This window comes from Microcaecilia unicolor, chromosome 7, assembly GCF_901765095.1.
Source record: "Microcaecilia unicolor chromosome 7, aMicUni1.1, whole genome shotgun sequence".
Classification (NCBI taxonomy): domain Eukaryota; kingdom Metazoa; phylum Chordata; class Amphibia; order Gymnophiona; family Siphonopidae; genus Microcaecilia; species Microcaecilia unicolor.
In genome coordinates, this window is record NC_044037.1 from 275,734,532 (window position 1) to 275,758,687 (window position 24,156).

General features: G+C 44.4%; 1 protein-coding gene across 1 annotated transcript in view; it reads left to right on the top strand.

Annotated features, from left to right (window-relative positions):
- The window catches only part of LOC115474100 (macrophage receptor MARCO-like), a 65,269-nt gene that overhangs the window by 13,218 nt on the left and 27,895 nt on the right, over positions 1-24,156 (top strand). The window contains exons 3-5 of the mRNA XM_030209427.1: positions 3,458-3,760; positions 14,765-14,836; positions 19,600-19,698. Coding sequence (XP_030065287.1) covers positions 3,458-3,760; positions 14,765-14,836; positions 19,600-19,698 — 474 coding nt within the window. The remainder of the gene's footprint in view (positions 1-3,457; positions 3,761-14,764; positions 14,837-19,599; positions 19,699-24,156) is intronic.

A 24,156-nucleotide genomic window follows, 5' to 3' on the forward strand; every position in this document is an offset into this window, starting at 1 on the left:
AACCGTCTGCTAACCAGTTAGCGCATGGTAATATAGACACAGTATCTGGTTAGCGCAGGCGCGCCCACTCTCCACTCCTGACATACCACTCAAAAAATATGAAAAACTCTTTAGCACAGAGTTAGCACACATATATGGCAAAACTAATGCAGAATTCTTTAGCGCATCCCAAGTTAGGCCAGTTTTGCTGCATTAGGTACATATATAGCCTAACATAGCTATTCAAAAAGGCATACCCCACCAACCCAACATAGATACCTACACTCGGCAACACAGCAAAGCCAAAGCTCATAATGGACACTATCCAGCTTATTTTCGAAAGAGATCGCCGGCCATCTTCCGACACAAATTGGGAGATGGCCGGCGATCTCCTGAATCCGGCCAACTCAGTATAATCGAAAGCCGATTTTGGCCGGCTTCAACTGCGTTCCGTTGCGGGGCCAGCTAAAGTTCAAGGGGGCATGTCGGCACAGTAGCAAAAGCAGGACGGGGGCGGGACAGGGGCGTGCATTGAGATGGCCAGCTTCGCCCGATAATGGAAAAAAGAAAGCCGGCCTTGACAAGAATTTGGTCCACTTTATTTGGTCCCTTTTTTTCAGGTCCAAGTTCCAAAAACGTGCCCGAACTGGCCAGATGACCACCGGAGGGAACCAGGGATCACCTCCCCTGACTCCCCCAGTGGTCACTAACCCCCTCCCACCCTCAAAAAAACAACTTTAGAAAACTTTTTTTGCCAGATTCAGATGTCATACTCAGGTCCATCGCAGCAGTATACAGGTCCCTGGAGCAGTTTTAGTGGGTGCAGTGGACTTCAGGCAGGCGGACCCAGGCCCACCCCCCCACCTGTTACACTTGTGGTGGAAAATGGGAGCCCTTCAAAATCCACCCGAAACCCACTGTACCCACATGTAGGTGCCCCCCATCACCCCTTAGGGCTATGGTAGTGGTGTATAGTTGTGGGGAGTGGGGTTTGGGGGGCTCAGCACCCAAGGTAAGGGAAATATGCACCTGGGAGCTATTTTAATTTTTTTTTTTTACTTTTTAGAAGTGCCCCCTAGGGTGCCCAGTTGGTGTCCTGGCATGTGAGGGGGACCAGTGCACTACGAATCCTGGCCCCTCCCACGACCAAATGCCTTGGATTTGGCCGGGTTTGAGATCGCCAGCTTCGGTTTCCATTATGGGCAAAAACCGATGCCGGCCATCTCAAACCCGGCCATCTCTGACATTTGGCCGGCCCCAACCGTATTATCGAAAAAAAGATGGCCGGCCATCTTTTTCAAAAATACGGTTGGCTCCGCCCTCTTTCTGAGCCGGCCCCGGAGATGGCCGGCGTCGTTCGATTATGCCCCTCTGTGTAAGCCACATTGAGCCTGCATTAGGTGAGAAAATGTGGGATACAAATGCAACAAATAAAAAATAAAATAATAAGTAAAAGGTTCCCTAAGTAATCAAATAAAAAATCGAAATTCAAGTCTTGCCCCTGTTATTCCAAGGACACAACAGTTTTTTCCAGGCCCTTTAAATCCTCTCTGCCATAGCTTTAAACCGGAGTGTTTGCAAGAACTATTTCTGGAGATACCAGTGCTTGCAGAAAGGAGCTTAAGGAGGATGAGGGACACAGCTTTCTCTGTAATACCACCACAACTGTAGAGTTCACATCTTTGAGACGTCCACCAGGGTGACGTCAATCTGGGCTTTTAGAAGGGCTGATAAGACCTGGCTCTTTCAGGGGTCCTTTTACTAAGGTGAACTGAAAAATGGCCTGCGGTAGTGTGGGCGCATGTTTTGGGAGTGTGTAGATCCATTTTTTTTCAGCACGCCTGCAAAAAAAAAATGCCATTTTAAAATTTTTGCCTAAAATGGACGTGCGGCAAAATCAAAATTGGCGCGTGTCCATTTTGGGTCTGAGACCTTACCGCCAGCCATTGACCTGGCGGTAAAGACTCACGCAGTAACCAGGCGGTAATGACCTATGCCCGTCAAATGCCACTTGGCGCACATCAGATACGCACATCCGAAAATAAAAGTTATTTTTCGGATGCGCATATCAGACATGCGCCAAACTTGAAATTACCACAAGAGCCAAGCGGTAGCCAGGGGTGGTAACTCCATTTTGGCACACATTGGGTGCGCATAGATGCTTACGCGGCTTAGTAAAAGGGCCCCTCAATGTGCTTTTGGAGGGATCTGAACGCTAAAAACAATGATATAGGTTCCTCAGAAATTATGCTAAGACCTGGGGATTTATTGTATGGTACTGTTAAGCTACCATAATTTTATAATAATTTTTTAATATATATATTTCTTTCCCTTCATGCCATTACCCAAAATCAATCCTTAACATGATTATTTAATGCCATGTTGTACATCTCCCAAAGCTGGAAGAGCAATTAATAAACGAAAAAGACATCCTATATAATAAAACGCACCTCCAACATTCTGAAGCTGACTGCATGGCTGAGGCATTTCTGCTCTCTGTATCCATCTCCTGAATTGACATCACGTACTTCCGGGTTCGTCACAAGCAGAAGTGACCAACCACACAAAGTTTCTCGGCCTCAGAATGTTGGAGGTGCATTCTATTAAATAGGATTGATCAGTTCCTTGAAGCACAGCCAGAGCTCAGAGTCCTGCACAGTAACGCTCAGACACCAGAGAGAGGGGGGGGGGGGGCTGACACCAGAGAGAGGGAAGGGGGAGGTATCTCTGTCACACACACACTCTCTCTCACACACACACACACTCTCTCTCATACTCTCTCTCTCTCTCTCTCTCTCTCACAGTCAATGTCTTTCTCTCACTCTCACACACTGTCTCTCACACACTCTATGTCTCACACTGTATCACATTCACTCTCTATGTGTCACACAGTCACTCACACACTCTCTTGGTCTCATACACTCAGTCTCACAGAGAGTCTGTGTCTCACACACACACTCTCTCTTGCACACACTGTATCTGTGTGAAACACACTCTCTCTCTCACACTGTGTCTCACATACGCACTTGCACACACTCTCATTCTCACACACACACTCTCTCTCTCACAGACACACTCGCACACAGACTCACTCTCTCTCTCACACACACACACACACACACACTCGCATATTCATTCTCTCTCTCACACACAGTCACTCTCACATACACTCTCTCAAACATACATACTCCAAGGAAAACCTTGCTAGCGCCTGTTTCATTTGTGTCAGAAATGGGCCTTTTTTACTAGTAAATAAATAAAAATGGCAAATTGTTATGACAGATCTCACAAACTTGTTTCGCAGAGGCCATTAGCCTGGAGATTATTGTGCTGTTCTTGAGTGCTTCCCAGAATCCGCTGAGCATTTTAATGATTGAGGAATTGAAATTATTTGCTATTATTAAATTATTAGGCGATCTGAGGGTTCAATTGTGTAATGTATATTTCTGATTCATTCACACCACTGCCTTCTTTATAGTGCATCACTTGCAGACTGAAGTCAAAAATATTCAACAAATGCTACAAATTTCCTGTGCCGGGTCTTTCTCCAATGAAACAGAAGATAAGTTGGTCAATGCAGCTTTTGTAAGTGCAAATTCTTCAGGATCCGACACTCCTCTTGACAAGCAGCCTAACCTTTGCCAGAAGGTGATCAGTACAGAGGCCTGCAATGGACCTGAACATGCCAAAAAGTGGGATGACTTAGAAAAGGAAATCCAGAGGATACGAATTGATAACCAGGATTTGTCCATGAGGCTTGACAATATCACACTTATTCCAGGTATTTACTTCCTTTAATGTTTGTGTTCACTGAAAACTGTGGCTATTGAGATCTACATAATCCAAATTGGAATTATTGAAAAGAAAGTGGGTTAAAAAAAACAACAGTATTTTAGACTGAACATGTCCAGAATTATCCCAAAGATGCATCACAAAAAGATGCTTTGCACAGAAAACAGCTTCAAATAAGCAAACAAGTCTAATTATCTTCCCTATCCCAATACAACATTTTGTACCTATCCCATACCGGATTTGGCGAATGCCTTCACGGTATTATGTAAGCCACATTGAGCCTGCAAATATGTGGGAAAATGTGGGATACAAATGTAACAAATAATAATTATTATTATTATTGCACTTTATTACTAGGATGCTAAAGCTGAGATGCAGCAAGGTCATTTATTTATTTGGAGTTGTTTGACCTGCCTGTAATTTTTTTTACTTTAAAACTGTTGGGGGTCCTTTTACTAAGGTGCACTGAAAAATGGCCTGAGGTAGTGTAGGCGCGGGTTTTGCGGCACATGCAGAATCATTTTTCAGCGCGCCTGTAAAAAAAGCCTTTTTAAAAAATTTTTGCTGAAAATGGACGTGCGGCAAAATCAAAATTGCTGCATGTCTATTTTGGGTCTGAGACCTTACCGCCAGCCATTGACCTAGTGGTAAAGTCCCAAGTGGTAACCAGGCAGTAATGACCTACGCGCACCAAATGCCACTTGGCGCGCAGAAAATAAAATTACTTTTCGGCGTGCATATTGGATGCAAGCCAAAAATGAAATTACTGCAAGAGCCAAGCGATAGCTATGTGGTAACTCCATTTTGGTGCAGGTTGGGCACACGTAAACGCTTACATGGCTTGGTGAGGTATTAACAAAATCTGTCAGATATCAGCAAAACTCATTAATGACTTTCAGAAATACTGAACTTCCAATAAGAAAAACTTTATTTGGATGTTAGAAGTGTTAGATAATGCATATTTCTAGTCTCCACCAATTACTTATAAGGTAATAAGATAAGAATAAGAATATGTAAGAAAAGGGGGAATTAAATACTATATATGCTGAAGTACATTAACCTGCACTGCAAGATTTAAAGACGTGCTCAAAACATAAAGACCATATATTTAACTTTAAAAGGTTTATTTACAATACAGGTAATGTAATAATGTTACCAGAGAGAGGCAGTTTTTAAGAATCTTTCACAAGTGAAATGTGCTTTTCAAGATATCAAGTCTGAATTATAAATTATGCTGGATAATGGTAACTCACTTTGATAGAGGCTGCTGGGTGGAGTGATGGAGATCCTTGGTGAAATAGAAGTCTTTTGTTGCAGAATTGTAGTTGGATCCTGGAGAAAGTCATCAGGGTGTGTGTGAAGTCCAGCAGAAAGGCAGGAGGCAGATCCCCAGAGAGAGAGAGAGAGAGCTGGGCATTTTCCAGGCTTTTTATATTTTCTTGCTGGACCCTAGGCTGAAGTCAGGTGGGGTGTCTGGGAACTGGCTTCATCTGGTTTTGAGATGGGGCATGGTAACTGGTCACATGTTTAATGACATCATAAGACTTTCTGTCCGGACATCTGCTGTGATATACACATCCATAAGGCATCTGACAGGATTCTTTGTCTCTGAGAGTAGGTGGGCTTCTTTTGTCAGATTAGATAGCTAGATGGGCTTTTCAGTCTGAGACATTGTCCGAGAATAGGTGGCGTTTCACTGTCTTTGGTTAACTGTAGTCTCTGTGATTGCTGTAAATTTTCAGTACACAGGAGCAGGAGAATGACAGACCAAGGGAAGAGCAGATGCAGGAAGGTAAGGGGGCGGGGGAGGCAGAGGGTGGCAGCAGCATGAGTGTGGGGGGGATGGTGGTGGCCCCACCCCGGGCCCGGCTCTGTCTCTCTGCGGCCCTGCTGCTGTCAAACATTTTGCCCCCTTAATTGGCTGAGACACCATGAGTGAGCGAGCAGCACTTATCTAAAGTAAGTTGAGGTCTGCAGCCGCTTTTGACACAGTTGATTCAAGGAGGCATCAGATCAAAGTGAGGCACGGAGGTTCATGAGTTTCTGGTTCCCTACTGCTACTGGGGAAGGGTTTTCTTTCTGGTTGTTACTTTTTTTTTTATTGTTTTGTTTTGTTTTTTAAAGCTAAGTAGTGCCTTTAAATCTGCAGCATTTCAAAACAAAGGGTGGCTGGCTGTAACCAAGTTCTTTGTCAACGTGAGTAATTAAACTCCATGAGAGAGACTTTAATGGGGAGTTCTATACATGGTGCTCAAACATGAGTGCTGGAAAAGAATGGCACTAAACGCTATTCTATAAGGGCCACGTACCCTTTAGAGCAGTATTTCCCCAAGTCCGGTCCTGGAGTACCCCTTGCCAGTCAGGTTTTCAGGATATCCACAATGAATATGCATGAAAGAGATTTGCATATAATGGAGGCAGTGCATGCAAAGCAAGCTCATGCATATTCGTTGTGGATATCCTGAAAACCTGATTGGCAAGGGGTACTCCAGGAGTGGACTTGGGAAACACTGGGGTCCGCTGAAAAAATGGCCTGTTCCGTTGCAGACGCATGTATTGGAATGCTCGCGCAGGTCCATTTTTCAGCGCACCTGCAAAAAAGGCCCCTTTTTGGGGTCAAAAATGGACGTGCAGCAAAATGAAAATTGGTGTGTGTCCATTTTGGTCCTGAGACCTTACCGCACCCATTCATTTAGTGATAAGGTCTCACTCGTTAACCAGGCGGTAATCATCAGCGCGTATAATGCTGATTACCGCCAGGTTAGCGCCGCACACGCACACGCACACGCATAAAAAATGAAATTACCACCCGGGCCATGCGGTAGCCAGGCAGTAGTTGCAAATTGGCGTACGTTGGGTGTGCGTAGGCGCATATGCAGCTTAGTAAAAGGGCCCCCCCACCCCCCGCTTTGTAGAATAGCTTTTAGTGCTGGTTTCCATGCCCAACTCGGGGTGCCAAATATAGAAACCGGGGGTAACTGTTTTAACAATGGAACATTCTTAACATAGTAACATAGTAGATGACGGCAGAAAAAGACCTGCATGGTCCATCCAGTCTGCCCAACAAGACAAACTCATATGTGTATACCTTACCTTGATTTGTGCCTGCCTTATTCAGGGCACAGACCGTACAAGTCTGCCCAGCAGTACTTCCCGCCCGTCCGCTATCCTCGCCTCCCAACCACCAACCCCTCTTCCCCCCACCTGCTCCGCCACCCATTTCCGGCTAAGCTTCTGAAATTATTATTATAATTTTTCAGCTATTTGCTGGTTTGCTTAATGATGGAGGAATCTGTATCAAAGTTTGTTTGAATTTTGTAATTGAGCATAATACACATGTTAAGCACAAGTATTGCAGAAACAGAGGAGTAGCTGCAGTGGGCTTTGATCCTGGTGACCTAGGTTTGATTCCCATTGCAGCTCCTTGTGACCTTGGGCAACTCACTTAACCCTCCATTGCCCCAGGTACAAAAATTTAGATTGTGAGGTCTTTAGGGACAGAAAAAGTACCTGCATATAATGTGTACAGCGTTGGTAGAGCATTGCGTATGTCTGGTAGCACCAGGGCCGTGCCGATGCGGTAAGCGAGGTAAGCACCGCAGGAGGGCGCCCACCTCTGGAGGGCGCCGCCGCAGTGCTTACCCTTGCCCCGCACCGCCGAGGCCTTTAAATCTTTTACTTGCAGTCGCAGCAGCGTCTGTGAAAACGGAGCGCTGCCGACGTCTCCCTTCCCTTGCACTCGTTGGTTCCCTCAGTGTCCTGCCTTCTTCTGACGTCAGAAGAAGGCGGACACTGAGGAAACCAAGAGCGCGAAGGGAAGGGAGACGTCGGCAGCGCTCCGCTTTCACAGATGCTGCTGCGACTGCAAGTAAAAGATTTAAAGGCCCCCAGGGCGCGCAGCGATCATCTTCACGGGGGGGGGGGGGCGCGCGCGCGCCAACTGTTCTTCTGCGGGGGGGGGGGGGGGGGGTGGCATAGACCCTTGGCACGGGCCTGGGTAGCACTATAGAAATGATTATAATTAGTAGTAGCCCACTTGCGGTCAGCTTCCATAGAAGAAATTTGCAAGGCTGCAACGTGGTCTTCAGTCCACATATTCACATCTCATTTCTGCCTTGAGCAGGATACTTGATGCGATAGACGGTTTGGGCAGACAGTGTTGCAGAATCTCTTTGGGGTCTAGAATCCAATACCACCCCCCTAGGCCTGTTTTATTCTGGACTCTCACTCAATTCGTTTATAGTTTCAGGTTAATCTGATTACTGTCCTCGCCGTTGCAAGTTCCATTTGATCAATCTTTGTTGTTTTGGTGAGCCTGGATGTTAGGGATACCCCACTTGTGAGAAATGTGTCCTGCTTGTCCTTGGAGAAAGCAAAAATATTTACCTGTAGTATTTTTACAAACCCACTTGCCTCCTTTTGAGATTGTCTCCTCTTCGTTTATTTCTTAGAACTTATTTCTTAGGACTTATTTACCACCTTTTTGAAGGAATTAATTCAAGGTGCTGTTCAGTAAGAATAACTAAACATGAGCAATAGACAATTCCTCTATGTGGTCCTACCACATGAACTACTACTACTTATCATTTCTATAGCGCTACAAGGCATACGCAGCGCTGTACACCATATATAAAAAGACAGTCCCTGCTCAAAGAGCTTACAATCTAGTTAAGACAGGTAAACAGACAGAACAATAAGGGTAAGGGAATAAAGAGGTGAGGATAAAAGGTCAAGGCCTTGTCACCTCTCGTTTAGACTACTGCAATCTGCTTCTTGCTGGCCTCCCACTTAGTCACCTCTCCCCTCTCCAGTCGGTTCAAAACTCTGCTGCCCGTCTCGTCTTCCACCAGGGTCGCTTTACTCATACTACCCCTCTCCTCAAGACCCTTCACTGGCTCCCTATCCGTTTTCGCATCCTGTTCAAACTTCTTCTACTAACCTATAAATGTATTCACTCTGCTGCTCCCCAGTATCTCTCCACACTCGTCCTTCCCTACACCCCTTCCCGTGCACTCCGCTCCATGGATAAATCCTACTTATCTGTTCCCTTCTCCACTACTGCCAACTCTAGACTTCGCGCCTTCTGTCTCGCTGCACCCTACGCCTGGAATAAACTTCCTGAGCCCCTACGTCTTGCCCCATCCTTGGCCACCTTTAAATCTAGACTGAAAGCCCACCTCTTTAACATTGCTTTTGACTCTTAACCTCTTGTAACCACTCGCCTCCACCTACCCTCCTCTCTTCCTTCCCGTTCACATTAATTGATTTGATTTGCTTACTTTATTTATTTTTTGTCTATTAGATTGTAAGCTCTTTGAGCAGGGACTGTCTTTCTTCTATGTTTGTGCAGCGCTGCGTACGCCTTGTAGCGCTATAGAAATGCTAAATAGTAGTAGTAGTAGGTTAGGAGTCAAAAGTAGTGGTAAAGAGGTGGGCTTTAAGTTTGGACTTGAAAACGGCCAAAGACGGGGCTAAACGTACAGGCTCGGGTAGTTCCAGACATGAGGTGCAGCAAGATAAAAGGAACGGAGTCTGGAATTAGCAGTAGAGGAGAAAGGGACAGATAAGAGAGATTTATCTACAGAACGGAGTACCCGAGGGGGGGCGTAGGGAGAGACAAGAGTGGAGAGGTACTGGGGAGCGGCAGAGTGAATGCACTTACAGGTCAATAAGAGAAGTTTGAATTGAATGCGGAAACGGATAGGGACATTGCCAAATGAACATTACCCTATCACAACTTCAACTTGTATTTGTATACACCGGAGTCTGCAACTGCTCTCCGGCACTATGTAAGCCACATTGAACCTACAAAGAGGTGGGACAATGTGGGTTACAAATGTAACAAATAATAATAGTAATAAAACTTAGGTGTACTTTAGAGAATACACCTAGGCATAATTCTTTTCCGTGTGGACTTTTCAGGCACCATAAATAGAATCTAACCCTAATTGGCTAGTTAGCCAATTTATTTGAGCGCACATCTTGGATCGACGCCATACAGAGAATCTGGGGGTTAATGTATAATGCACTAGTTATATGTTGAGCATCTGTTTATTTCTTATCCTTCTTTTTTTAAATTTAGTTCAATCAATTTTTATTAGTTTTAAGCATATACAGTTACAACCAACCATATTTGTACAAGATAAACAGGACACATTAGGCTGTTAACAGTAAGCGCTAATGTGCCTGAAAGTGAAAATAACAGACAATAAATAGAAATAATGGTTGTTTATGTACCAGCTGGTAAAAGAAATATAATACTACATATTATAGTGATCACCTGACATGATAAGCATTTGATAAAATAATACCATTTAATAGGGCAAGCAACTATACTCGGGGCTTAATTTGTAGACAAAAAAGAAGAGGAATTGGGGCCAGGGTCAAATGTGGGGCAGGTTCAGGGTCAGAAGACAATTGTGGGGTGGGTCGAGAGCTGGAAGTGAACTTACTCTATACACACAGACAAACACACTATACCTGATAATGGATTTTGAATTTGGATTTAGATCAGTTATAGCAAGTGCTAGCAAGGGCTTAGGCTTGAAGGGCTCTCCCCTTAGAGCAAAGGTGGTGGTGGTGGGGTGATAGAAAGGAAACTGAAATGTATATACCCAGTACTTGGAAAACTCATATTTAATAAAAATCATTTGCAATAATAATATCACCAACAGTAGTGCAAATTTGCAACACTACGAACAGAATTTTGGACTAATCAATATTTTCCTCAACAGCTAAAATGGCAGATGATGTTTAATGTGAGCAAGTGCAAGGTGATGCATATGGGAAAAAAAGAACCCGAATTATAGCTACGTCATGCAAGGTTCTACGTTAGGAGTTACGGACCAAGAAAGGGATCTGGGTGTTGTCGTTGATAAAACACTGAAACCTTCTGCTCAGTGTGCTGCTGCGGCTAGGAAAGCGAATAGAATGTTGGGTATTATTAGGAAAGGCATGGAAAACAGGTGTGAGGGTGTTATAATGTCGTTGTATCGCTCCATGGTGCGACCGCACCTAGAGTACTGTGTTCAATTCTGGTCGCCGCATCTCAAGAAAGATATAGTAGAATTGGAAAAGGTGCAGCGAAGGGCGACTAAAATGATAGCGGGGATGGGATAACTTCCCTATGAAGAAAGACTAAGGAGGCTAAGGCTTTTCAGCTTGGAGAAGAGACGGCTGAGGGGAGACATGATAAAGGTATATAAAATAATGAGTGGAGTGGAACAGGTGGATGTGAAGCGTCTGTTCACGCTTTCCAAAAATACTAGGACTAGGGGGCATGCGATGAAACTACAGTGTAGTAAATGCTGGGCAGAGGAAGGAGCCAGCCATGGTACTTCGGGCAGGCGGAAGGGAGGGGGGCAGCAGTGGCGATGATGATTCTGCCCTGGGCCCGGTGGCAACCCTGCCCCAAGCCCGGCTCTGTCTCTCGGCGGCCCTGCAAAGTGTGATGACTTGAAGCACAGTGTTGCTGCTGTGTTCAAAAGAAGCTGAGAATATGCCAGGTAAGGAGCAGGGAGAGATATAGGAAAGCCATTGCTGACAATCTGGCCCTCAGTCTCCCATGGTGACCTCATGGGGACTGGGGAATTCCATGGGATGGGATGGATTTTGACAGCCATTGCCAACACTCTGGACCTCAGTCTCCCCGCGGTGACTCCATAGACACTGGGGAATTCCATGGGCAGGCCTGGATTTTGTTCCTCTTCCCACAACCTCAGAATCACAAGAGATGAGGGCACTGACTATAATGTTATAGCATCTAATAGTACAGCTCAGATCACTAAAGGTGTCAGAATTTCTAGGAAAATCTGCATGTTAAATGATTTTATTTTTTGGAAGTGTCTGCTGAAACTTGAACACTTTTAGCAGCCTGCACTGTAAAATATGTACCTGTTGAAATGTTAATATTATTTCCACTCATCGTTCTTATCAAAAACAAAAACTTGTTAAACATTTTGGGGTTATTTCACAAAGCTGCGTGTAATATTTACAGAGTGAGTCATATCAAAATAGGTTAATATATCATATTATTTTAATTCATTCTATGATTTTGTAAATGGTGTTATTAATGTGTATATGATTGTACATAATGGTTCATGGAAGTTTATTTTAGTTTGGTTTTTTTAAACACTTTGGGTTATCACTGACAAGATTTTGATCCTCATACATTTATTTTTAATATTGTATTTTATATCTTACTAGTAAAAAAAAGGCCCGTTTCCAAAACAAATGAAACGGGCACTAGCAAGGTCATGAGTTTCTGACATTAATGTTTCAAATTGTATTATTTTCTGGGTTTTTTTCATATTTTAAGATATTTTTTGTTGTACTATGTGTAATATAATTTTGTAAAATGAGCTGATAGACATTTGCATGTGTGTTGTTTTTTTTTGTTTTGTTTTTCTGTTTCATATTGGTTATAAGTGAGTATTTTTGAAAGTTTGAGAGAGCATGGTAGGCTGCAACTGTGCTTTTTTGTATGGCTTAAATATATATATATATATATATTTTTTTTTTGTCAGGTTTCCTTCGTTTTGTAAGGGTTTCTTTTTTTTTTTTTTGTCACCCTTCCTCCTTTTTCATGCATATTAGTCTCCCCTAATAATTTCCCTGTACCTGTTTAATTCAGTGCGTGTTGTGTTGTCGCAGTGCCTAATCTGCGAATCCAGCGTTACCGTTTGCAGGGGGGGCGGGGGCTTGGTAGTGTCTCTGAGGGGTATGCTTTTGGCGTTCCGTTTGGTTTGGAGGCAGAACATGGGTTGGAGGCATCACATACCGGCGAAAGGTTTTTCTGAGAATTCTGCGTTTCCATTTGGAGGGGGTGGGGGGGTCTTTTTTCCTTTTGAAAAGGGGTGGGGCCTGTTTGTGGCTGGGAGGGTTATGTTTTTTGCGTTCCATTTGTGGTGGAGGGAGCACATACCGGTGAAAGGCTTTTGTGCGAATTCAGGGTTTCCGTTTGCAGGGGGTCGGATTTGTTGCTCGGAGCGGTATGCTTTTTGCGTTCCAGTGTTGTTCGTTGTCTCCGTGCTGCACAGAAAGTGACCGGTTGTGCAGCTGTTTCTCCTCCCTTGTTCCGATGCCTTTGTTTTTCATTGTTTTGTTTAGTGATGCGTCTTACGTCACGTTTCGTTGCGTGGCAACAGTTCTGCGATCCCTTACTCCTCCCCTCAGTCGTGTAGGTGTTTTTCCATTGCTCCTTTTTGCGTCTGTCGTCACGTTGCGTTGAGTAGCAACAGATGAGCGTTGAGTTTCGTTCAATGTCTTTGCTCCGCCCTCGACGTCATCGCGTTGTGACGTGAGGGCGGGGCAGGCAGTCTTGGAGAGAAAGCGATCTACACCATGACCCTTTTTTAGAACGTTGGTGAAGTTGAGGCTTCATTAGAACGTTGGAGGTGCGTTTTATATAGAGAGATTATTTTTATGTTTTTGCATTTTAATTGTTTATTACTTTATGATATGGATGTTAATTTTTGTGAAATGTGTATTTATAATTATCTTTGTGTTTTTATGTCAGAACCCTGAGGCAGGCGCTTGTGCGCCAAAACACGGTCCGTGTCGGGTCTTTTTCACAATAAAGGACTGCCATTGTCTCTTTCTTGAAGGCCCAGTGTTGCTTTTTCTTGTTTACATTTTAAAATATTACCATGAGAGCACTTACTGCCACCTATTTAGGAAGCAGTAAGGGTTCCTGTGTTAACCACGCACTAAACACGTGGTTTCCAAACTTGTCCCTGGGGCACCCCAGTCAGTCAGCTTTTCAGGATATCCACAATGAATATTCATGAGATAGATTTGCATGAGGTGGAGGCAGTGTATGCAAATCCCTCTCATAAATATTCATTGTAGATATTCTGAGAAGCTGACTGGCTGGGGTGCCTCTAGGACCATGTTTGGGACCCACTGCACTAACCCGTTATCATGTTAGATGTGCTAACGGATTAGTGCAAGAACGCCAGCTCACTGCCCCTGACATGCACCCTCAAAAAAATTATTACTGTGCGATTAGCGCATGCACATGCCTAAACTAATGTGGAATGGTTTAGTACAGTGGTCAGCAAACCGCGGCTCGCGAGCCACATGCAGCTCTTTAGCCCCTTGAGTGTGGCTCTTCCCGCGAGTCCGCTCCCCGCCACTGTCCGGCGCTCACAGTCAGTCCATAGGCGCCCACCCTCAGCTCCCCGACAGCCCTCCGTCCTTTTTCCGTTCCTGCCGGTGGCCATCCAGCGTTTAAATTTCTTTATTTTAAGTTGCAGCGACGGGCCGACGGCTCACCTCCTCCAGCCTTTTACTTCCCACTCAATGCCCCGCCTTCCTGATGAGGTATTTCCTGTTTCCGCGAGGGCGGGTGGGAGTCACTGAGCGGGAAAGGAAAAGCTGGAGCCTGGAAGTGAGCCGCCGGTCGCTGCGACTTAAAATAAAAAGGTAAGGTTTAAACCCTGGGTGACCACGGCCGGCAGGAATGGAGAGAGGAGAGCTGTTGGGGAGCTGAGGGTGGTGGGCAGGTGGGGGCGGGGCTGGGTAGCAGTGCACCTCAAACTCATGCTGCGTGGGGTGGGGGTGGAGTTATACAGTTTCCTTGAATGGTTGGTTTTAATGCTGTAATTCTATTAAAAGTAGTGAATGGTAGATACTGTTTGCACAAGTTCCTTGCACTTTGAAATAGCCAAGACAACTGAGTGAGTTCAGTCCTACTGCACAATGCTGGCCAGGACTGAGTTTTTAGCAAAGGCCAGCTTAGGAGTACCCTAATTAAATTAATAGCAATGTACCTACCTATATAGTTTAAGTTAAAAAAAATTTGGCTCTCAAAAGAAATTTCAATTGTTGTACTGTTGATATTTAGCTCTGTTGACTAATGAGTTTGCCGACCACTGGTTTCGTACATCCCACGTTAGGATATTTTTGCTGCGTTAAGTGTGCATTAGCACTTAGTGCAGTTTAATAAAAGGACACCTAAGTGAGAAATATTTTGTTGCTTTTTTCAATTCAGGTGAGCCAGGTCAGAAAGGAGAACCAGGACTTAAGGGAGACCAAGGAACAAAAGGCGAGAATGGGATGAAAGGTGAGCTGGTGAGCTGTACCCAGGCAGTTTCTTGCAGGTTGCTGTTTATTTTAAAGATCATCTGCAGATAGCTCATTTTTATACTCACGTCAGTAAAATATTATGAGTATCATAGATCAGTGATTCCCAAACTGGATTGTGCGAGTTCTATTCAAGGGTTCTGCAAGCGAGAAAGTCAGCAGCATGCCTTCAGCTGCCGACACCAGCACTCCTGCACGTGCTCAGTTTAACAGCATGAACTGAGCGTGTGCGGGAGTGCCAGCATCAGTGGCAGAAGCAGGGGCGTATCTGAGGTTCGGCGGTAGGGGGGGCAGGGGCTAGAGTGAGGGGGCACATTATAACCCCCCCTACCACCGCTCCCCCGCCCGCCCGCCGCCGTCGTCGTCGTCAACCCTCCCCCCTACCACCATTAACCCTCCCCCGCCTACCGCCAACCCTTTCCCCGCCTACCGCCGTCACCTACTCCCGAGGTCCGCTCCTGCCGTTTTTTTAAACTATTACTTCAACTGGCGGGGGACCCCAACCCCTGCCAGCCCAGCCGAGGTCTTCTTTAACTTCTTCATCCTCGTGCTGTTAAAGCTGCATGATGCATCCTTCCAGTTGGACGGAGTTTGACGTCACAGCACGTTGTACGGACGTCAACGTGCTGCGACGTCAAACTCCGTCCAACTGGAAGGATGCATCATGCAGCTTTAACAGCACGAGGATGAAGAAGTTAAAGAAGACCTCGGCTGAGCTGGCGGGGGTTGGGGTCCCCCGCCAGCTGAAGTAATAGTTTAAAAAGCCGGCAGGAGCGGACCTCAGGGTAGGTGACAGTGGTAGGCGGGGAAAGGGTTGGCGGTAGGCGGGGGAGAGTTAACGGCGGTAGGGGGGTCCAGGGTGAAATCTGCGGGGGCCCAGGCCCCTGTGGCCCCACGCAGATACGCCCCTGGGCAGAAGCACGCTGCTGACTCCCTCGACGCTCAGGCAGCATGGGCACGGTCCTCTTCGGCTAAACTAAATCAGAGGTAGGCTCCTCCAAAGCAGCATGAGGTAGTCGGGCGGAGGGGGAAGATGTTGAATTGAGGGTGCAGCAGGGGGGGGAGGGGAAGGGGAGCAGAAGCTGGATGGGATTCAGGGATGTTCCTTAGGTTATGAAAAAAATCTTTTAGGGGTTGCGTCATTGTAAAATGTTTGGGAATCACTGTCATAGGTTACATAAGACATAGCAGATTTACACAGCACTTTCCAGAGACACATGTTGGTAAAAACAGACAAGATGCACAACCTAAAACAATGTGATGCAATGGAGGGTACTGACTGACTGAGTATCATCAAATGTGAAGCTGAAGCTGTAAATATTTAAGAACACTGGTTGTGGATATTGTTACTGATTGGTTTATTGTTGTTTAGTACATTAAGGCACCGAACAGGGCTAACGTGGCCCATGGGCCAAATTTGGTCCACCTGGCCTTTGGTTATAGCCCACATAAAAGTTTTTGCAATTTTTTTTTTTTTTACCTACAGTAGATAGCATTAGAACTATTTGGTGAATATGAAGTCACAATGCTAGAAGAAATTCACACTTTTTGATGAGTTTAAATCATGGTATTGGAGGCTAAAATATTCACGTGGCCCACACACACAGATTTCTGATCATGTGGACCATTGTTGAAAACACTTCAATGCCTCTGGCATGGAATATGTACCCCAGTCGGCTTGAAAAACAAATACCCCCCTCCCCCTCCATTATTTAAAGACTACAGTCAGCACTGACTTCAAACACTGGCCATGGCATTTATATCTGGATATTCAGTACCAGTTATTTGGCTACTGCCAATATTCAGTGGTGAACCTAGCTTGGTTGCCCCTGGGGTGGAGCAACCTCTCCTCCAGGCGCATCATACCCTCCCCCCTGCCCTTCCTCCTCCAAGCAAGGGGATGCAGCGAGCAGTTGCTTGGCTGTCAGCCTTGCCGGTCTCCTGCCCCCTCTGATCTCAACTTCCTGTTCTGGGGCAGGGGGACCAGCAGAGGCAACAGCCACGCAACTGCTCACTGCACCCTGTTCCTGCCTGCTCCCAGGGCGGAACCACACCCAGCACCCTGCTCTTGGTACACCACTGCCAATATTCATTGTCAACACCCAGATAACTACAGTATTTGCTGATCTATATTATCTGGATAGTTATCCATGTACCTGTGTTGAATATGTGCAATAGCCAGATAACTTCTGGCTCCACCCCCAGACTGCCTCAACACTTTCTGGATAGTGCCAGGGTGGTCGCTATAGATTTTCAGAAGTATTATCCAGATAATGCCACTGAAAATCAATGGCTAGCCCTGGTGAGTAGCACTTACCTTGATGGGGGCGTTGAATATTGACCCTGTAATTTCCAAAGGCTTGGCTCTATTACCACTGATAACACATATCTGGGCAAGATCAGGGTTAAAAATGGGTTAATTATTTGCTCTTCCAGTTGTAAAACACGGCGTTGCCAAGTTATCCGTTCCGATATCACTCGCAAAAAAGAACCAATCCCTGCAGCATACCACTAGTACAGCTCTTATCCTCAGCGGAAGCAGGTTGTGATCCAGTCAGTTACATTACGATCCATACCTAGGGGTTGTTTTGCCCCTCCCCCCCAGCTGCGTGTGCATGTTCTACATTTGTTGTTCATATTTTGATTTTGCCGCACATCCATTTTTTGGGAAAAATTTTAAAAAGGCCTTTTTTACAGGCACGCTGAAAAATGGATTGGCACGTGCTCAAAACCCGCGTCTACACTACCGCAAGCCATTTTTCAGCACACTTTAGTAAAAGGACCCCTCTGTATGTTTAAGGTTTGCATATCATATGTGCTTCTTGTTTTTTCGGGGGGGGGGGGGTCATTTTTTCTCCAGATATGGAGTTTTTTTAAACTCCTCTTTTTTCTAGGAACACTTAGAAACCAACGATAAGATTTTACTTCCACTTCTGAGTGAGTTCTTCTCACAGGGGTATTCTTTTGCCTGGGGAGCTATGAGGTTTCTTTTCTTTCATATAAGGGATATGTTAAATATTCATTGTGCTGCATCTGCTGAACTGTGTTTTTGCAAATGATATTCTAGTATAGGTGAATAATTATGATAAAGCATTCTTTGCTATAAGTAAGTCAAATGTTTCTGATAGAAATTCCCTTGATCAATACCTGCAGATCCAGTAAGAAGACATCAGTAATACTGCAGCCTGGCCTGATTTGAAGGAACTTTTTATCAGACTTAGGGTTACTATATGTCCGGATTTACCTGGACATGTCCTCTTTTTGAGGGCATGTTCTGGCAACCGGGTGGGTTTTGCCAATCTGCCCGTTTGTCCAGATTTCTGGACAAACGGGCAGATTGCTAGCCTCCCCTCCCCTTACTTACTACTGCGCTGGTGGTCTAGTGACCTCTTCCGCCTTTGGGGCAGGAAAGAGCCCCCCTCTTTCCTGCCCGGAGCGCTGCCCTGCATGCATCCTTCCTGTTCGTGATCTCGGCGCCGATTCAAAATGGCCGCAGAGAGTTGAAGTGACCTCACGAGACTTCAACTCTCGGTGGCCATTTTGAATCGGCGCCGAGATCACGAACAGGAAGGATGCATGCAGGGCAGCGCTCCGGGCAGGAAAGAGGGGGCTCTTTCCTGCCCCGAAGAGGTCACTAGACCACCAGGGCAGTAGTAAGGTAAGGGGAGGGGGTGACGGGGAGGGTGAGTGATGGGTGTGTGACAGAGGGGAGGGGAAAATGTGACAGGTGGCGGGGCGGGGCGTGAAATGGGTGGGGCGGGGCATGAAAGGTGGCGGGGCATGTGGCCTCCTTTTGGGGGAACAAAATATGGTAACCCTAATCAGACTGAACAATTCACTTCCTGCTGGTGCAGTTGCTGAGCACCTTTTTAGCTGTGGTGGATTGATGACTCACAAGTGCAATCGCATAATCTGGACTGAGAACTGTGGGCCCCCTTTACCAAGCTGCAGCAAAAGGGGGCCTTCGCTGGCGTCAGTGTGTGTTTTTCACGAGCACCAAGGCCCCCTTTTACCATATAAAATGGCTGTGTGGCAAGTAAAGCACTTGCCGAGTGGCCATTTTGGGGAGAGCCCTTACTGCCACCTTTTTTGTAGCGCTGGATATGACGGCGTGCTAAGGGCGGGAAATACCGCTGGGCTGCTGCGGTAGCCCGGCGGTACTTCCTGTTTAGCAAGTGGTAAACCTGCGTTGGGCTTACCGCTGCTTAGTAAAAGGGGACCTATGTTCTTGATGTCAACACTTGCGTGTATTCTCTTCTTGTTTGATTGTATTTTCCTTATTGTGTATTGGAGTTCTTTTATTTGATTTTATACTTTTAATTGTAAACCGCTTTGACTTGTATTACAATTAAGACAACATATTAAGTGTAAATAAATGATAAACAACAGCCATTTTCAAAATATACTTTTACTAAAAGCAAAGTGGATTGAATTGTAGAGCAATAAAGTTGTTGGGATAAAACATTAACAATAGTTACAATCATCGTTTTTGTGGTACTTTTTACTCAAAAAGTAGTATATTAGGCAATAACTTTTTTTACTTTCACTTAGTACATTTTTTAATGTGTTCTTCACTGTACTTTTACTTAAGTATTAAAATGTAAATGTAGTTTTAATTTTACTTAAGTACTTTGGCCTTGAACAACACTGGCTATGGCACCCCAGTTATAGACTGAAAAAATCAGAAGTGTATATTAGTACAGTGTGATTTCAGTTTATCCACAATTTTTACTTTGATAATAGGAGAACAAGGAGAAAAAGGTGACGCGGGACTGAAAGGAGATACCGGCCCAGCAGGAACTGTTGGGGCTCCTGGAGTTCCTGGCGAAAAAGGAGATCCAGGTTTGTGATTAATGAATTAATAGGATCTGATATTTAAAGAGGCCACATACTACATAAAGAGGACCTTTTACTAAGCTGTGGTAAGCACTAATGCTTGCTTACCATGGGACATGCTCATGCATCCTGTAGTAATTTTTACATGTTCACGTGCTGCCCACATGCTGAAATACAGATTTTATTTTTTAGTGCTGGGTGCGGGCCAGAGGGTAGAAAGTAGGCGTGTTCTATGCTAATCAGTTAGCGCCAGGGGTGGGAGGGGACCAGAGCCTGAGATTGGGGGCACATTTTGAGTGCCACCCCGCCACCCCCCCACCACGCCTCGCCTCGCCTCCCCCCCACCGCTTCGCCTCCCCTCCCCTCACAAACAAATACCTTTGCTGGCGGGGGTCCCCAACCCCTGCCAGCTGAAGCCTTCTTCAGCGCCGATCTCCTGCGCAGCCACATTCGCTGCCCTGATCTTCTTTCTGTTGGATTATTTGTAGTAAATAATTAGCAGATTTTAGTACACACAGCTTCAGCTTTAGAAATGTTAATTTCTTTCTTCATCTCTCTCTCATTCACCCCAGAATAATTCACTGCTGAGTCACTTTAAAGTTGAAGTAACAAAACATCTGTTTACTCACAGTTTGCAGTTAGATTATAATCAGACAGGCATATATATACATATTACTATACATTTGTATTATCAGCTCCTTCCATGTGCTTAGATGGTAATGGATGCTCACACCACCATAGATCCTCTCAGGTTAGGAGAGATCATGAGCTCCATGTGCTCCATGTGCTGCATCTGCTGCATCTAACCCCCACAGGAAGTTGCATAGCTGTGTGACCTCTCTAAGTAATTCACATCAGAGGTCACAGAGTAATCACAGAGAAATAATAGGTGACAGGCAATGCATGTAAAAATACAATTACATTCCAACAAACCCCTTCTCATGCATAACTGTCATGCAATTATTTATTCATACAAAGTCCAAGCTTTATACGCAGATTCACAAAATGTTCTCTGGGTAACGGTTTGGTCATGATGTCAGCTGTCATCTCACTGGTGTGACAATAGTGTAGACTGATGACCCCTTCTTTCACCAACTCTCGCACGTTGTGGTATTTCGTTGCGATGTGCTTGGTGCGTGACTGAACCTTGTCATTCTGTGACAGTCGGATGCAGCTCTGATTATCTTCCATTAACTGGATTGGTCTCTTTTCAGCTATTCCGAAATCCAGCAAAAGTTTTTCAATCCACATCAGTTCTCTGCACGCTTCCGATACGGCCACATATTCAGCTTCTGTAGAAGACAAACTCACAATACTTTGTTTATGACTGGCCCATGAAATTTGTACATTTCCATACATAAACACATATCCACTTGTGGATTTATAATCAGAATGATCCCCTGCCCAATCTGAATCACAATAACATATTAGTTTTGGATTACTATTGGCTGAAATCTTTAATTTACAATCAATGGTACCCTTTAAATACCTTACCATCCTTTTAACTGCAGTCCAATCTGATTTGGTAGGTGAGCTGACCCTTCTGCTCAAAATTCCTACTGCATTTGCTATATCAGCCCTGTATGTGGTAGCTAGATATAAAAGCTTACCTATGGCTGATCTATATTGGATGTTATCTGGTAAAGGTTCTCTTACTGTTTCATCCTTCAGAAAATCAGTGATCATGGGAGTGCTTACAACTTGGGCATCTTGCATACCTAAACTTTCAATAAGCTCATTTATTTTCTGCTTCTGGCTTAGAAGATAAGAACCATCATTTTGTTTCTCAATTTCTATACCAAGATAGTATGACACATTACCAAGTTCTTTTATCTCAACATTGAGGTTTAAACACTTTACAATGTCCTTGTACTCTTGCTCACTTTTGCTTGCAATGAGCAGATCATCAACAAAAGCTAAAATGTATGCATATTGTCCATTTGTGCACCTAGTGTACAAGCATTTATCTGCTTCACCTTGCTTAAATCCTAAATTTGTCAATATTTCATGCAATTTTTCATTCCAACATTTTTCACTTTGCTTTAATCCATAAAGACCTTTGTTTAATTTACACACTAGCTGTCTTTGTTTTGTATTTATGAAACCTGTTGGCTGTTCCATGTACAAGTCTTCAGTTATATCTCCGTGAAGAAATGCTGTTTTCACATCAATGTGGTTGACTTGCATGCCTTTTGAGACTGCAATGCTCAGAAGTGTTCTGATTGTCGTGTGTTTCACTACAGGTGCAAACACTTCATCAAAATCTTCTCCATATTTTTGAAGATATCCCTTTGCCACTAATCTGGCTTTATACCTTTCCACTTTTCCTTGTGCATTCCTTTTTAACTTGAATACCCATTTGCATCCTATAGCTTTCTTGCCAGGAGGTAATTTTGTAAGAATCCAAGTATTATTTTTATCCAATGCATCAATTTCTTCTTGTGCAGCTTTATGCCATTCAGCAGCTTCTTCTGCTGGCATTTTCTCAATCTCATCCCATGTTAAGGGCTCTTGAGCTTCTGCTGACTTTGTTAGGTAAGACAGTCTTGGGGGTGGAACACCTTTGTTTTCCCTGGATGAGCGTCTGACAACAGGTTGGTCTGACCTTTCCGCATCCTCTAAATCTGAGAGTTCTTCTCCAATTGATTCCCCTTCTCCAACTGTACTGTCTTCTTCAATGATCCTTTCTGTGTCTGCTTCCTCTGCCTGTTCCTCGTTAGATACAGGTGAGTTGCTTTCAGACATCTGCCTTGGTATGGCATTTATATACACTGGCATGTCTATTATGGTTCTAGTTTCATATTCTGGATGATCAGGCTCATCTGGGATAATCCAGCCTTTATCAACCCTTTTGTTTTCATCAAAATATGTAACATGTCTTATGCCAACAATGCCAGTTTTCAGATTCAAAATTCTATATCCTTTGTGTCCTGGAGTATAGCCAACTAAAATGCCCCTTTCTGTTGTGGAATCCAGCTTATGCCTTCTTTGCTTTGGTACATGAGCATATGCTGTACTTCCAAATGTTCTTATGTGTGACAGGTTTGGCCTCCTACCATGCCATGTCTCATGTGGTGTGCGCTCAGCGCCTTTAGTTGGCATTCTGTTTTGTAGGTACACTGCTGTGAGAATGGCTTCCCCCCATAGTCTTTTAGGGAGATTGCTATCTGACAGCATACACCTGGTCATTTCCACAAGTGACCTAAATTTTCTCTCTGCAACAGAATTTTGCTCTGGTGTATAAGCTACTGTTGTGATATGCTGAATGCCTTCTTGTTCTAGAAATGTGCGCATGCTTTGTGAAGTGAACTCACCACCATTGTCGGTCTGAAGAACCTTTGGTTTTCTTTCAAATTTATTGCTCACCATGGCTACGTATTTCTTCAGCATGTCTGTGACTTGACTTTTCTCTTTCAGCAAATAGGCCACACAATATCTAGAGAAATCATCCAAGAATATTAGCACAAATCTGTTATTTCCCAATGATGGGATATTAAACGGTCCACATAAGTCACTGTGTATTAAGTCCAGCACTTTATTACTCCTATTTCCTGTGTATGCAGGAAATGAGGGTCTTACACCTTTTTGAGTAACACAGTCTATGCATTTCTCCATTTTACCAGCATCTGCACTTATCTGAATGCCGGTGGCCAGTTGCTTACTGTAAAGATCCTGGATCACCTTAGAATCACGATGTCCCAGGCGGCGGTGCCAGATTTCCAGACTACATTTACCATCATTCTTCCTTACTTGCGCCATATGTGAGGCTTCACCTGAAATGCTCAGTTTATAAACATCATTATGCATAAAAGCTTCAGCATACACTTCATCATTTTTAGAGATTGTGCACTTACTGTTTTCAAAATGAATCACAAATCCCTTCTTATCTAATGTAGATACACTAAGCATATTGCAAACTGCTTGGGGAATATACAAGACATCACTTACAGGAATTTCTTTAACTTCATTAGACACTTTGCATTTTAAGAATCCAATACCTTTTGCTTGGATCTTAGCAGTCCCTGCGTTTGCAGTTTTTAAGAATACCTTCCTCTGGACACATTTCCTGAAAGAAATCCTTACAATTGGTTAAATGGCATGTGCTCCCTGAATCCAAAATCCAAGTACTTTCATTTGAATTATTATTTACCATAGTCAAAGATTTTTCTGCCATTAGAAAGCCCTTGTGTTTATCTTTGTCCTTCATACATTTCCTGGTTTGAAAATTCTTTAGTTCCATTGGCTTAGGTGAGCTAGAGGGAGTGTTTTGTGTTTCCTTACACCATTTAGATACATGTCCCTCCTTTCCACATGAGTAGCAAATCAGCTTGCCCTTGGGTGGAGTTTTCCCATAGCTCCGCCTTCCTCTGTTCTTTGCCAAGAAATTTGTTTCATTTCTCTCTGACTGACTTTGAGAACACATCTCCTCAGAATCATTTATTATGCATTCCTGCCTTAGTTTTG